Source organism: Pundamilia nyererei, unplaced genomic scaffold, assembly GCF_000239375.1.
Source record: "Pundamilia nyererei isolate P.nyererei 1_Seehausen unplaced genomic scaffold, PunNye1.0 scaffold00033, whole genome shotgun sequence".
NCBI lineage: Eukaryota > Metazoa > Chordata > Actinopteri > Cichliformes > Cichlidae > Pundamilia > Pundamilia nyererei.
This window is the reverse complement of record NW_005187434.1, coordinates 3,512,572-3,527,715: the sequence shown is the minus strand read 5'-3', so window position 1 is coordinate 3,527,715 and position 15,144 is coordinate 3,512,572. Positions and strand designations below refer to the sequence as shown.

Here is a 15,144-nt window from a genome sequence, read left to right as displayed (position 1 = left end):
CTGTCCCGTGTCGACCTGTTTAAAAAGAAAGAAAGAAAATAAAAAATAAAACAGTCTGATGTGCAAAGTGGAAAGAATTTCTTTTCTTAGCAGTGAGAGTGGCATGCCTTTAGAGACAGCAGTGTTGGCTGTTTTACAGACTAAAAGAAAAAAATATTGGATAAGCTGCCATGAAATTTGGTACAATTGAGGCTGAAACAGGATTTCTTGCAGAACTTTGCCTACATCCAAAATGCACTGACAAGTGCATTTAGCAACATGTGTTGCTAATTTGTTACTTTTGTATCTGGTGCTTAACATTATATGAGCTATGCATATGCATGCTACAGTTGTTATGCATGCTCATTGTGTGTTATCTTGATTAAAACATTACACAGTACAGTAAATCAGAGTTATATGTCATATAACTTTGATTTACTGTACTGTGTAATGTTTTAATCAAGATAACACACAATGAGCATGCATAACAACTGTAGCATGCATAATGATGTTAAAAAACAAAACGCTGCTGCGTACTTTGTGTTTATCGGTATCAACAATCTAGAAAAGGCAGAATTTTAAACACTCATTTTGTACTGATGTATGGTTTGTGGTATTTTGAGTAGCATTTTAAATTGGAGTAAACAACAAACACACAGACGGGTGTAACTCATACCGGGATGTTCACCCGACAAAACTCAAGCTATGATGCAATGTTGTTGATTAAACCAGTAAGAGGGGGATCAATCCAGCGAATGGCCATCATTTCTCTGTCTAAATGTCTCTCCTTTACTATTTTGGAGCACCCGGCCTGGATTGTAAATGTGCATACACCTCCTTACGGCTTTACTTAATAGCCTCCCAGATCGCTCTGTTGCAAGAAAATCTAATTTTATTACTTTCGGTAACAAATCAGCCAACAGAGGCACAACTATCTCTCACTAGGAAAATTGCTTTGAGTGTGACAAACTAGGTTTAAATGGTTACAATACAGCCGCAATATCATTAGTTTACTTATAACTGTATTTTTTTTTTACATTTTCGCATTAACAAACACCTTTGAAGAAAACAATCAGCCTTGAATGTTGACAAAGCATTGTTTGAATGGTTATTCTGGGGAAATAAATGCTGTTACAGCTCTTCAGGCTTACACTGGGGCACGGTTGGGATTCTTCCAAAGGAAAAAAAAAGCACTTTGTCAACACAACTACTAATCATATATCTTACTGTACAGACATGCGCCTTCCTTTTCATCTAATCATCTTCATTTGTTCCTGTGTCGCTATTTCTCTCTCTCACACACATAAACTCTAGTAAAGGTTGCAATCATGATGAAGGGGAGAAAAAAAAACGAAATTAATCTCTTAAACTCTTTTTCTTGCGATTATCCGCTCTGCTTGTCTCTTTCTGTCTGAATCCCCTGAGAAATCGGACTGCATGCGAAGCTGTGGGAATAAAGATGTCAGCTGCATTCTCCAGAGGAAAGCCAAGGGTAGAGAGAGATTTGAAGATAAGGGCTTAAAAGCTTTGCTGGAGGGACTGATTTCATATTCGCAAGTGAAAGACCGCCTTTATTACTGTGGAGTCAATATTGTAACACTGAAAAGAAACAATTTGTCCAGTTAAGTCACAGCATACAGTTATGAAAAGTACATTTGCAATTTCACTGCATTTTGGTTTTCAAATACAATTTTTTTTCATGATGTGCCCTGTGTAGGTAAGTATTGTGTATACAAGTGCTACAAGGTAACACATAATCACATTGCATTTTTAATTAACACAGTATTGTAAAGGTTTACTGCATTTTATACATATCTCCGTACAATTCTTCAATTTTTCTATACATATTCTGTGCATTGTTACCTGTATATACAAACTTCGGTTGCTTATGTTTATGGGACCACCTTGTATCTTCCTTTTATATTTTATTTTCCCTTGCTGTAAGAGCTCTGTAACACCAAAATTTCTCATCCCTGGGATAATAAAGGTTTATTCTATTCTATTCTATTCTGTTCTATTAACTTGAAGAATCACATTAAAGTTATGGTTATCTCACTGTCATGTCAGGTATGTCCTGAAACAACTGCATTATACTGCTCACACAACATGGATGCTTTGCGAGCATCTGCACAGACAGCATGTTTACAACAAAGCGAGCGAAGAACCCAGGGTGAGTGTATGCAGAGCCCAGCCCAGCAGCCGGGGCCTGCGCTTCAGCGGGTAACAAAGGCCGTAATGAGCCTCCATTTCTACCAGTACATGTTCCTACAGCAGAATCGCAGTGGAGATCTCTTTAAAGTCTATTTGGGTTGATTTTAAACATTTCTTTGTGTTGTTAGGTTTGTGTTCTTATCAAAACTTCAATTTAATTTAATTTAATTTTATATAGCGCCATATCACAAAAACAGTTGTCTCAGGGTGCAAACACAAAAACAAAGATTTCTTATGTGTCCTCATTAAATGTCAGCGTGTGGGACATAAGCTCAAGGTCTGTATTATCAGCTGCTAATGATGTGACAGTGATTTCAGACCTTGTTATGGAGTAATATAAAAGTAATGCAAGGAGCTTTAAAACGAAATGTAATACATTACTACATGTCTTTACTATTTTTTGAAGTTAGTTGTTATATTTGTCTTTTATGTGAATTCCAGGCTTTGTTAACGGGTTCTTGGAGATTGCAAAATAAGTGCCTAAAAAGCACTTTGGGTGACTGTTAGCTGTTTTGAAAATGCGCTATATAAATAATTCACTTGATTTGGCTTTTTTTTTAATTTGAATAATGTCTCCTCCAACACTGCTGAAAGTCTGGTGACCTGTCCAGGATACACCCTGCCATTCGCACAGTGACAGCTGATCCTAAGGTAAACTAGTTTCAGGTGATGGGCTAGACTTAAAAAAAAGAAAGACAGAAAAAAAAAGATTGTCTGGTTCAGGAACACTACGCCCCACCTTAAAACTAAGGTTGTGGTAGAGCAGGGTTGGGCAACTCCAGGCCTCGAGGGCCGGTGTCCCTGCAGGTTCTAGATGTGTCCTTGAACCAACACAGCTGATTTAAATGGCTAAATTAGCTCCTGCAGTTCTCCAGAGGCCTGGTACAAAATAATCATGTGATTCAGGTGTGTTGACCCAAGGTGAGAGGTAGAGGCTTTTTGGAAACACTGTTTAGCCTGGCGTTAGCACATGGCATTGGAAACTAGAGGGGCATGATCTGAATCTGAGTAGTGTTTTTGTCACGGCCTGCGGGATCGGCAAGGCACTGATCAGCATCTCTCTCCCCCTCCCCTGTTTTGCCGGGGCGGAACTCATGGCGGGTTCACGCCCTCGGTCCACGCCCTCCCGGATCATGCACACCTGGGCCTCATCAGACCAGCTGGTATATCAGAAGGAGGAGATCAGCTGTTCAACGCTGGATTGTTGTGAAGACTCTAGTCAGTACACGTCGAGCCCTAGTTTCCCACTCTTCCGTCTCAGAAAGTTAACATTTGTCTCTCTGTTCTAGATTCCCCGGACCCGTCCCCGTGTTTCCCCGTGTGGAGTGTGTAAGAGGTGACTGGTCACTAGCGGAGAGAGGCTGGCGTGAGCGCGTGTGTGATTCCCTTGTTTTCCCTGGAGCCCTGGAACCCTGCCTCTCACATCTTGTGTATAGCACTGTCCTCGTACTGTCTGTAAATACACTTGGTGAAGATTTTGTGAATAAACCGTCTCTGTTAAAACACAACTCCAGAGTCCTGCGAGTGGATCCTCAGAGCAACCCGTGACAGTTTTGCTATTAAATGTCTGTGCTAATCACTGGTTTTGCATTATGAATAACACTTTTAAGCTTAATTACACTTGGCACCAGCTAAGTCTAATTAGGGGATCGATTTTGTAATCATGTCGTCAGCTTTGCATGAGTCTTAAGACTCCTGGGTGAGCAGAGTAGCTCAGCACTCAAACGATCGCCCCCCCAGGTGGTCGGGGAGGATTCTGGGTAGACCTGGCACACCTGGTTTTGGATGCCTACTGCAGCACCAACCATTGGTGTCTCAGTGCTCAGTTAAGTGCAAACTGACAGGTATGAGTTTACAAGTCAGAGGTCACAGTTCTGTCCCCGAAAGATATGGTTTGCTTGCTCCAGATTGAGTATGAGTTGCTGCTTCAAGTGGAGAACAGTTTTAGCGTGTTCAGAGTGAGAGAAAAGTGGAGCGTGAGATACACTCAGAGTCATTCAGCATCTAGAGACATACTGAACTGGTCCCTTGTACATTGTGAGGTTACACTACTCGTAACAATACTCTTACGTTACTTCAGAAATGACCTGAAATGCACCGTCACATAATTGCCAGTTGACTATATAAACCTTAGGCTACTGTTCCACACACAAAGCAAAGATGGAAACCAGCTTAAAGAGACAAAGAGGTAGAAATGAAACTTGAAATACTACAAGCCTGACTCCTCATCCCTGCCTTTATTACCTGTTCAAGTCCAGGCCCATAGTAACAATCGCCATATTATTTTTCCAATGCAGTAATTGAAAGTTTCTCATCAATAACTGCGTTTTTTGAATCATTTTGAGTGTAAACGCTTGAAATTCACAGCCAATGAATTGACAAATAGCTCTGATGTTCGAGAGCATGCGCTGACATAGACTGAACCGGCATGTAATTGTTACACCTAATAAATGTGATTATTAGTTAGGTGTAACACATTCAGGAGTAAACAAGCTGATGGTGAAGTCTGACCATTTTAGCCTCGGCATAAATCTTATATGCCAATACTTGTGCAACCATCTCAAAATCTAATCTAAGGTTAATCTAATAAACAAATCACACTCAGTGCTGAGAACAACCCGCTTCACAAAGCAATTTTTCTTTCTGCTCCGTTCGCTTTCAAGCCCAGCTCTGACTTCAGAGGAGGTGCTGCATATTAATGCGTGTGCCATGCTTATTTTTGTTGTGCCTGTGGATCATGTGCTGCGTTTGTGTTGGCATTCAACTACTACAGTGACACGATGAAGGTCGTTATAGCAGGAATGTTGTTTCTATATGAAAGAACACTGGTGGATATTTTTTGCATTTGAATGCTGCAGGCATGTCAGTACAGCTATTTGTTTTACAGCAGCAAAAAAACACTCGGTATGCACTCTATAGGATAACTGAGGGTCGCTTTTTCTTTTCTTTTTGAATATTAAATGATCACCTTGATTAAACAAGTAAAATCTCAACATACATATCCTGAGAGAAGCGGTAAAGGATGGTGGATGCTCGAGTGCTACGCCTACACTTAGGTTTGCTGTCTGCAAAGGCTTATCTTGTCTGTGCTTTGACAGGGCTTAGGGAGGGAAGAGGTGAGCCATACAGGCAGTGTCAGTCAAAACTGTGTGAGGAGTACATTTGCAGTTCTCCCACTAACAGGCCTAATGTGTCTTTATTTTATTTTTTATATTTCTGTCTCTCTCCTCCCAGTGTGGCCACAACTTGCCAGCTTTCCCGATAGAGGAATGGCGTGCCGCTTGCTATTGTTGCTCGCTGGCTTACTTCTCCGTGTGCTTACGGACCGTGGACCAAAGCTTATTCTCATCAACAGGTATAGTGCTTCTTTGCAAGGTCACGCCTGTTATCCCCCGATAAACAAAGACGTGCCGAAGATGGGGAAAAACAAAGCTCCGGTGCTGGCGTCAACAGTGACAACATGGCTTGGCTGTCTCTGCTGATAAAGGCATAGCAGCACACAGCTGGAAAAGCAACAACCTGGACAAGCCACAGTATTAGTTGAATGCTGTCACTCAAAATAAGAGGGGAGCAGGGATAATTAGAGTAGCCACACTGGTGCGTGGGATGACTTAAAGTCTAACTTCAACGCTTTTCCTGAAGTAATTACCGTAGGTGGCTGATAACTGCTCCATCAATTGATGGATTTCAACAGTTGCAGGGTAACACTGCGCAGCAGCGTTAGCAGAGGTGCTGTGTAGTGATGAGGCCCCAGGGGAGAAGTCTGACCTCCAGACAGCTCTAATAATGTTCTTTCCAACTGACAGGCACAAGGCGCAATGGCAGGCCACCCTAAGCAAGGCGTAATGACAAGCTGTAATGCACAGGTCAGCCATTTTGTTATCAGCCAAGACCTGTCAGTAAGACTGAAGTCAGGAAGAGACAGGTGGAGTGGTGTTCGTCACATGTCACATCATTACCTTATCTTTGCCATTACTGAAATCAAATACATCACCGAGGAGAAAGGCTATTCTTGAACTTGTACTTTCTTGAAACTGGGGCTGCAAAAGTCAACAAATTACCAATTTATTTTTATTAAACTTAACAACTTGTACTAAAGTTTGTGATGTAACCTTGGTGTTCTTTCTTGGATAACTGTAAATTACGCCTGGAAATGGCTGCGCAGGAGCTGACACGAAAGTGAGAAAACGACTAAACGTTAATTATAAAGATCACGTTTTATTCCATCCAATTAGTAAAACAAATGTCTCCCTGAAAAAATAAGAGAGCAGAACACACAGTCGCAAAGCCCCTTTAGCAACAGATGCACGCGCTGCAGTACCTCTGATTGGTGGCCATTATTGGCACCCTCCACCCTTTGATCTGGCTCAGCTCCGTGTCTGACACCTCAATCTGGAGGGGGAGACGGGGGATCCACACGTTGAGCTCCAGCTGAGCACTTAGGTATCCGTGGGTGAAGTTCACCATCATCTTCACCTTGCCCTTCATCTCCTTGCCGTTCACAAAAACGTAGTCACACCTGTCAGACACCTGCATGTGAGGAGGGGGGAGGATTAAAAAAGACAGCATTTAAGTTGAGCTCTTCTGACGGCTGCGCTAGATGACTACACAGCAAATTACACAGTGCAATATACTGTACAGAGTACCATGTTGGCCCCGGCCCTGCGAGTTGATTATAAGGCTTTACACTTCTGAGCACTCCTCTGATATAGCATTCCTGTAACTACTTTGAACAAGATGAAAGGTCCTCGATCTGCTCGACTCTCAGGAGAAGAGGGGGGAGGACAGCAAGGACATCTTTGAACCTGAGGGAAAGCACAGCATGGTCTGCTGTTTTATTGTTGTTCAGCCTGCAGTTGAAAGAGGAACCAGCAGATGGACACTAGTAAGATGAAAGCTGATAAAAATGACCAAAGTTGAAGCTAGTGGTTTTGTAAATTATGTCATAGAAAGAATTAGTGAGCCAGTTTTGTGCTTTAGAAACATGTAACCGTCAGAAGGTTATTCCTTGATTATTGATTATGAGGATTTACAGACACACACAATTACCTCTTTAAGTCTAAGCACTTAATAGGTAATTATTTAGTATATCTTGAATGTAGGAACACATTTTTTATTCCTCTGGGCGTTTTCTCAATTTTACATATTAATCTCATCTTGGAACAGACTGCCATGGCTGGTACCAGATGGAATTCGACGGTCTGGGAAAAAAATCTTTTTTTTTCCTTGCTTTTTCTTCTTCCAAGTTATTTCTCTACAGTGAGATAAAACCATAAACAACCATTTATCATGAAGCTGTGGCAGGATATCCTCTGAGACCAAAGGAGGAAAAAAAAATTGTGTGTGACAGAATGTGTTCTGTTCACTTCACCTTCAGCATGAAGCTAGCTGTGGAGTTTGTGCGGGACCGTGGAAAGTAAATGTGGCTGTTTTGTATAAATAAAAGCAGATATTTGGAGAGTTGCCGCATCGATTTTTAAAATTTTGTTTATTTCTTTTTCTCTGTCTGCACCACTGAGCTTGCAGGCTGAACTAGTGGCATTCCTCAAGATCTGGTATGTGGATTGCAAGAATAGCCCCACTTGGTGTACGCTTGATCAAAACAACAGAACATCAAAACAGCATCATGAGAGACCTTCCAGCTGATTTCTTTTGCTCCCATTCATCTTGACATATGGATATAAACACGCAGCTTCAAAGTCGGGAAAGAAGTGAAAGAACAATTTGATGCAATAACATGTACATGCAAAATCTGCTTTGAAATGAAATGCATAGTAGTGTTTTTGTGCAATAAAATACATACCTTCAACACTATTTCGGTACTTTGTTTTCTTATTCAGTTTTTGTATAAAACTATTTTGGACATATCTGTAGTCCACATGTGCACATTTGTTTCTTTTCTCTTTGCCTTCCCGAGTTTGACAGCAGGTCGGCAGTGGAGAGAGGTGATTCTTTCTTTCTTTTTGTCAACCAGACGACATGGTAGTGATTATGATACAAGTTTATACTTTTTCACAAAGTTGCCCCATATCTGATCTGATCTGAATTAAGCTGCTTTTCTCTGTAAGGTTGTCTCCTTCTCCACTGGTAAACCGCTTATCCCTCTGACTGCTTGTACATTTGTGCAGAAAACTTCAGAGTCAAACTGACCAAACCTTCATATCAGGGACCAGAGGTGAGCCGGGTCTACAACAGCAGTCTTTAGTGGAAGACCTCGCAGTGACCAAGCCAAGAGGCGGCACATGCGGTGAGCATCATAAGCACTTACGATTGTTTTTATATTTATGAATATTCAGAACAAATGGCCTGAACTGTGGAGCAGGGCATTGTGTACAAAATATTTTGGCTGTATGAACACAACTGTCACTTAGCACCTCTCTTTGTCCTACACCTCAAAATCACTTTTTGGATACAGTGCATGAAATTCAGCATGCATCACAAACTCACACATTTGTAAGAGTAACAGCACTGGAAAGAGTCCAGAACTGCAAAAGGAGAGGATCTTGAAGGGGACAACATCAGCCAACATCAGCTAAATTAAAAAGTTTTTATCTTATTTTAAGTGTTTCTGAAGCACGTACTATGGAATTCACTGGTTGGAAGAATCAGGCTTTATGTTATGCTTGAATTTTACTCTAATTTACGCAGGAATGGAATCTAACTCACGGTGGCACGGTGGTTAGCACTGTTGCCGCACAGCAAGAAGGTCCTGAGTTCAATTCCACCATCAGGCCGGGGTCTTTCTGTGTGAAGTTTGCATGTTCTCCCCGTGTTTGCGTGGGTTCTCTCCGGGTACTCTGGCTTCCTCCCATCGTCCAAAGACATGCAGCTTGTGGGGATAGGTTAATTGGATAATCCAAATTGCCACTAAGTGTGAATGTGCGAGTGAATGTGAGTGTGAATGGTTGTCTGTCCCTGTGTGTTAGCCCTGCGACAGACTGGCGACCTGTCCAGGGTGTACCCTGCCTCTCGCCCTATGACAGCTGGGATAGGCTCCAGCGCCCCCCGCGACCCTGAAAAGGATAAGCGGAAGCGAATGGATGGATGGAATCTAACTAGCCAAATCATTGGGAACTTCAGTAGCACTTTAGAATACAGCCATACTTGCCAACCTTGAGACCTCAGAATTAGGGAAACATTCAAAAGGGCTGTTGGGGGGTTGATAAATAAATTTTACAGTGTTTATTTATTGGATAAAATAAGTTAAATGTCACTGTTATTATTGGCTAGCCGGAAACGGCTGGGTGTCCAAATTCAGAGGCTGCTTCCACCTGAGGACCCGGCCTTCGCGGTCTAAAGAAAGCCGGGTAGTACGTCACGAGCTCTCTCGGTGGAGTGAAACTCTGCCGTCTGCTCCTTGCTATCTAAAATATAACCGGGCGCTGGCGTAAATTCTTGACCGTCTCACACTTCTGTTTAATCAGTTTTCTGTTTGACTTTTATTCAGCTGTGTGAAAACCCCGGAGGAACCCACCCGAGGGATTAATAAAGTTAAAATTAACCTAATCTAATAACTTTAATCTCAGCCAAACCATTTTACTCACAAACAAATAAAACACTGAAAAAGCCAAACAATAACATTTTTAAGTTATCAAAGTGACTTATATATCATGTTTAACCTGAGTAGCGAAAGACTGCGGGGGTTTGAAAACGATGTGTCGGGTGTTTGGTGTTCTCGCCAGCTCAGATATTTGAAGTTTACACAGCTACATTCTAGCCTGAAAATATGTTAAAAGTTTATTTTGCGACCCAGAAAGAGAAATAAGAGTAATATTAAACTAAGTAGCTGCCGTCATTGTTGGAAACTGGAATTGGCTGGGCCGCACTATGAATTCTGCGATATGGTTTTTCAATTTTGTTGTCCGGGTGGAAAATCGGGAGAAATTCAGGAGAATGGTGGCTCCGGGAGATTTTCGGGAGGGGCACTGAAATTCAGGATTCTCCCGGAAAAATCGGGAGGGTTGGCATGTATGAATACGGCCTGTCACTAAGGGTGTAATTCTGCTAGAATTAAAAGGAATTTCAGTGTAATTTATCTGGCATTACAATGTAGTTACACTTACTTACAAACATCTACTAATAGATACACTTGAGTAAAATACAGAAGAAGAAATAATTATACTGTAAGTAACTTTAAGTAATGCACATTTATAGGTATTTTACAGAAAAGGAGGGACAAGTGATAAACAATAGTAATTTTAACATTTTTGGTGCAGATCCACAAACATTGTGAACAGTTTCTGATTGTAACTGAACTGATTGCACACTACTTAAAATTACTCATGGTATAATTATTTGTTTTTTTCTTTGTACAAACTTGAATTGCTACCTCCTATTTATAACATTTGTTATTACACCAGCCATTCTTAAACTTTTAAAAAGTCTCCTGCACAGCAGCGAGCTATCAACAGCAGTGGACTCTATGACCAGAGACCAAAAAGTTCTGAAAGCCCCTGTGAGAAAGATGAAAAGCACGCTGTAGGGCATCCTTCAAGGCTACATCTAACCATCAGAGAACTTCTGTTAAGAACTGCACAGGCCTTGCATTTTCAAGTGGACACATGAAGGATGAGTGGATATTTCCTCTGTGTTATTACGCCAAATACGGAGAACGTACAAAGTGGTACCTTGTAATACAATGCAATGAAACACAGACCGACGGCTTAAAGAAGCTTTTAAACGTCTGTACGAGCGCGGTGTCCTTCCCCTGGTTACAGTCAGTCATGGAGCAGATAGGACTCAGCGCTCCCGATGCGGGAGTGTGTTTGAACAGATAAAGATGTCAGAGGAGTCCCTGCTCTTTATCAGCTCTCATTGTTAGCCTCTTTTTCTCTCACCACACTCAGTCTGCTGAGACTGAAGTGCTTTGACAGTCTCTTCATCTCTGACTCTACTTAGTTGGTGTGAAGCAACTTAGCTGCATGAGCAGCGAATTGCAGGCTATGCGATGCCTGACCGAAAAACGTGCAGGGCTCACTCACCATATCTAGTAGCTAAATGAAAAAACTACAAAAAAAAGCCTACAAAATTTAAATTAATAAAAAAATTGTAAACATCTGGTATTTATTAACGTACAGCTCTGCTACGGTATTCTTGATGACAAGGAAATTACTGTAACTGCCTGCTAGGAATTTGATCAACACCCCACTAATCTAGGGAGAAACAATTACGGAAAACATGGCAGCTGACATCGTGCTGTCCCGACCAATTACACAGGTGTGCTTATACCGCCCTGCTGTGCGCTCTGATTGGCCAGAATAGACTTAAATCAATATTGCGACATAAGGGGACACTGCCACTTAATCAGCAGGCCCTTTAACCCCTCCTCCACCCTCACCACTGGGTATGTGTCGCGCCACGCCGAGGGTGGAACTGCCTCTGCGAGTTACACGCTCTCCGTCATTCTTCTTTACAAAGTATCGTAAACGTCCAGGAGGATCCACCGCCACATTAATCAGGCGCATTAGGCAGCTAACGGGAGAATACTTACAGAGGACATTAAGGCTGTCTCTGGATCTAGCCCAGGAAATTAACTACTCACCAGACAGTCACAATCCAAGGCAGATATGAGCGATGGGAGTAGGGAGTATGAAGGTAGGATGAGTCTGTCTCTGGCTTGTACACAGAGCCGGTTTGACAGAAGCAATTAAGCTGCTCAGACATCTCTGCATAAGATTCAGCGCTCACTTCAGTGCAAGGAAAAGGTTTGCACATAGCAAGGTTTCTAATGATTATGCTGCGCGACGATAGCAGGAGTTGCAGGAGCTCGCTCATAACACGACCTTCATGGCTAATGTGAAGATGGAAGATTATCCCTGCAATTTCATGAATGTGTGTGTTGTTGTTGTTATTTCAATGATTCTTTTATTTGTGTGAGCTGCTGAAATACCGCACATCTTTTCTGACTAGAATTCACAGTTCAGTTCTGAAACAAGAAATTGTTTAATGCTGAGCGTGAAGACAGAGCTCCAAGTTATTAATGCTGCAAATGTTATGAATGAATTGTTATTTTGCAGTATCAGTACTTTCTTCACACAGAGGCAAGTTCTATACACTTAAAAGGCTTTTGTCAAAGTTGCCCAGGAGGAGAAAAATTAAATCTGTTACATGGATATGGATTTATGAAGCAAACCATGGGTAACCACAGCCAGTGGAGGCAACCTGAAGAAAGAATAACTTGTTAATCAACATTACAGCAAAAGCTATCACTCCTATGGCTTTGGTTGGACTGTGCTAAGGAGGCACCTGGAAAACAAAAATATGCCTTCTAAAAGAAACGTGGCTTTCTTTGAAAGAGTGCTGGACCTGAGCCAGAGGTAACACTTATTTTGGATTGTGTGAACATGTATAAGGTGATGTAGGCAAGCTAAGTGAAAAAAAAAGAGGACAATGACACAAATGAGATATCAAAATTGCCTCAATCTGACAACACAGCCAATAGAAGAGCTTGAAAAAACATTTCCATAGATTCACACACAGTAAATGCAGCTCATATGGTGAGCTTTGCATGAGCCTTACACGTAGCTGTCAACATGATAACCCAGAATAAGCACAGACATAGCCTTATTTCTTCCTACACAGAACAAATTTGTGTAAACTGCACAAATTCCCAAAGAGCTTTAAAGAAAAATCATGTAACCTGGTATTTCTTTATAATTTACTGTAATTTAGGAGGCTGAAGTAAGTGGAAGCACCATTTCATGTGATGTGATTCACTGTTCTATGTTAAAGTCACTCTGTGTTTATTTAATCCTAATCGTCCAGGTCACAATCTGTCACCTTTATGTATACGATCACAGGCTATGATTATTAAAAAAACCCTCCTGAGTGAGCAACAGTAAGTATGCTGCAGGTGGGGCTTTTTGTTTTTAAAGTAGAAGCATCCTTCTTCACTTAATCGTCCTCCAGAACACACTTAAGACAATTTAAGGTGATCAATTATGGTAAATGTTCTCGTCTACTATAGCTTTTAATTTTTGACATCACAGCCATTTGGAAATGGAAACAGACCAAAGGCATTTTCATTGTGGGGCTTTTTGGATAGAGCCAGTAGAGGCAGAAAAAATAGTGGGACAATTAAAGGAGAGATGACATGCAGCAAAGAGCCTCAGGCAGAATCTAACCAAGACACTGCAGGAAGGGCCAAACCTTCTGTCCACGGGCCTGCACACTCATCCAAATGAGCCGTGGGGGTGCTGACTGATGTGACTGTTTCTTCTTTGGGTTTGCATTGAGTCTCTTGGATCCCGTCTCAGTGTGACTTCCTTTGTTTGCATAGCAAAGCCACTTTTACACTTTTTTGTTTTTTGGTTTCATGCTGCAGGTTTAAAAGGGACCGTATAAAGAAAAAGTTGTCAGTTGTCACTGCATATCAAACATGCTCTTTCATGTTGTTTTCCAGTGTTTGTTTTCATTTTCTTCAGGGTGCATGTGTGCTAAATGTACTAAACATCATTTCAACACTTTCTATAAAAAATGCACTACCTACCTAATCTTTAATATAATTACATGGGCTCATATGTGGGTTAATTATAATGGCAATTTGAGTTTCCATTGCAAATTGCATTTGATTAACTTAAATGGACTACAGACATTTTAGATTACATGTTGTTCACATTTAACAGATTTACTATTAAGCATTTAAACATATTTTGCAGGTATATCCACACATAAAGGTTATATTATAGATAACTAAAATAAAATAAAATTTGAAAACCAAAATCTTGTTAACTAATATAAAAATAAAAACTAGTCTTAAAAGTAAAGAACCACAAAAAAATGATGTTGTTAAGTTGAAAACCTATCAAAAATAAAATAAAATAAAATATGCCCAAATTGCCTAATGAGACTTTGATGGATGTCTACAAGACCGGGAGTCAACTGCTTTCAACAAGTTCTGTGTTTTTATTGTTATACCTGTATAGAGTTTCCTAAATCTTGACATATGCCTTTCATACAATAATAATTAAAATAGTAAAATTAACACAGAAAATAATGAAAACTAAAGAAAACTACACTTTTTCAAACAATAAAAATCAAACTGAATCAATAAAACCCACTCTGGAAACTAAATAAAACCAAACTGAACTAAAACCGAAGAGTAGACACATACACAACATTACTTAAGAATGCAAACCCTTTACATACTAGTACTGCGCCTGTCTATATATCTGAAGTCATATTTGCACAGGGCATCACCTTGGTACTGCACTGAGCTGTAGCAGCTCATGTAAAAATAAATAAATAAAATGTCACTCTTTGAAAAACACCAACAGAAACTAATCTGAAGCCTGCGATGGCATGGTGTTTATGCGAGAGCAGAGATTGCGGGAGTCTTTTCCCCCCCCTCTTTTCAGAAGTTGATCTTACTGACCTTGACCACGTCTTCGTCTGTTGAGCGACATGTCGCCGCTTCAGAGACGTCAGTAACAGAGGCGTCAGTTCCAACAGTCACCACCTTTACAGGAACAGCCACCGTCTTTCCAGTCAATACAGCGGTGTTCAGAATCTCAGAGTCCTGAAGGTATAAAAAGAAGACAGAGATCAAAGCAAAGAAACAGTTAGAAAGTAACAGCTTAGAAATGAAAGTTAATCATTTGTGGATAAACCTTCAGACTAATAACTGATGGATATCTTATCTTATCCTTTATCTTTCCCATACCTTACCTACAATGTTTTTCATAAAAGTCAAACTTAACCTGCCAACACTAGTCAGTTCCATTATGTATAAATTGGCACTTGCTGCCCAATCACACTTAACTAGGCTCTGTGAAAGAAACAGAAGAACCAAATGCTCCAATTTGCCCCTGGACTGCAGTAGAGATCGTTCCAGTAAATGACATCAGTGATCAGACAGCCCCGGTCCTTTAAGTCCACTGGCACAGCTTCATTACTCTGAACAGAAATCTTAACCTTTCATTACAGACACACACACACACACACACACACACACAC

General features: G+C 40.9%; 1 protein-coding gene across 1 annotated transcript in view; it reads right to left on the bottom strand.

Annotated features, from left to right (window-relative positions):
• si:dkeyp-14d3.1 (transmembrane protein 132C) overlaps positions 1 to 15,144 on the bottom strand; it is a 164,261-nt gene that overhangs the window by 9,098 nt on the left and 140,019 nt on the right. The window contains exons 5-7 of the mRNA XM_005729627.1: positions 14,564 to 14,707; positions 6,512 to 6,720; positions 1 to 15 (exon numbers count right to left, since the gene is read on the bottom strand). Of these exons, the coding sequence (XP_005729684.1) occupies positions 1 to 15; positions 6,512 to 6,720; positions 14,564 to 14,707 (368 nt within the window). The remainder of the gene's footprint in view (positions 16 to 6,511; positions 6,721 to 14,563; positions 14,708 to 15,144) is intronic.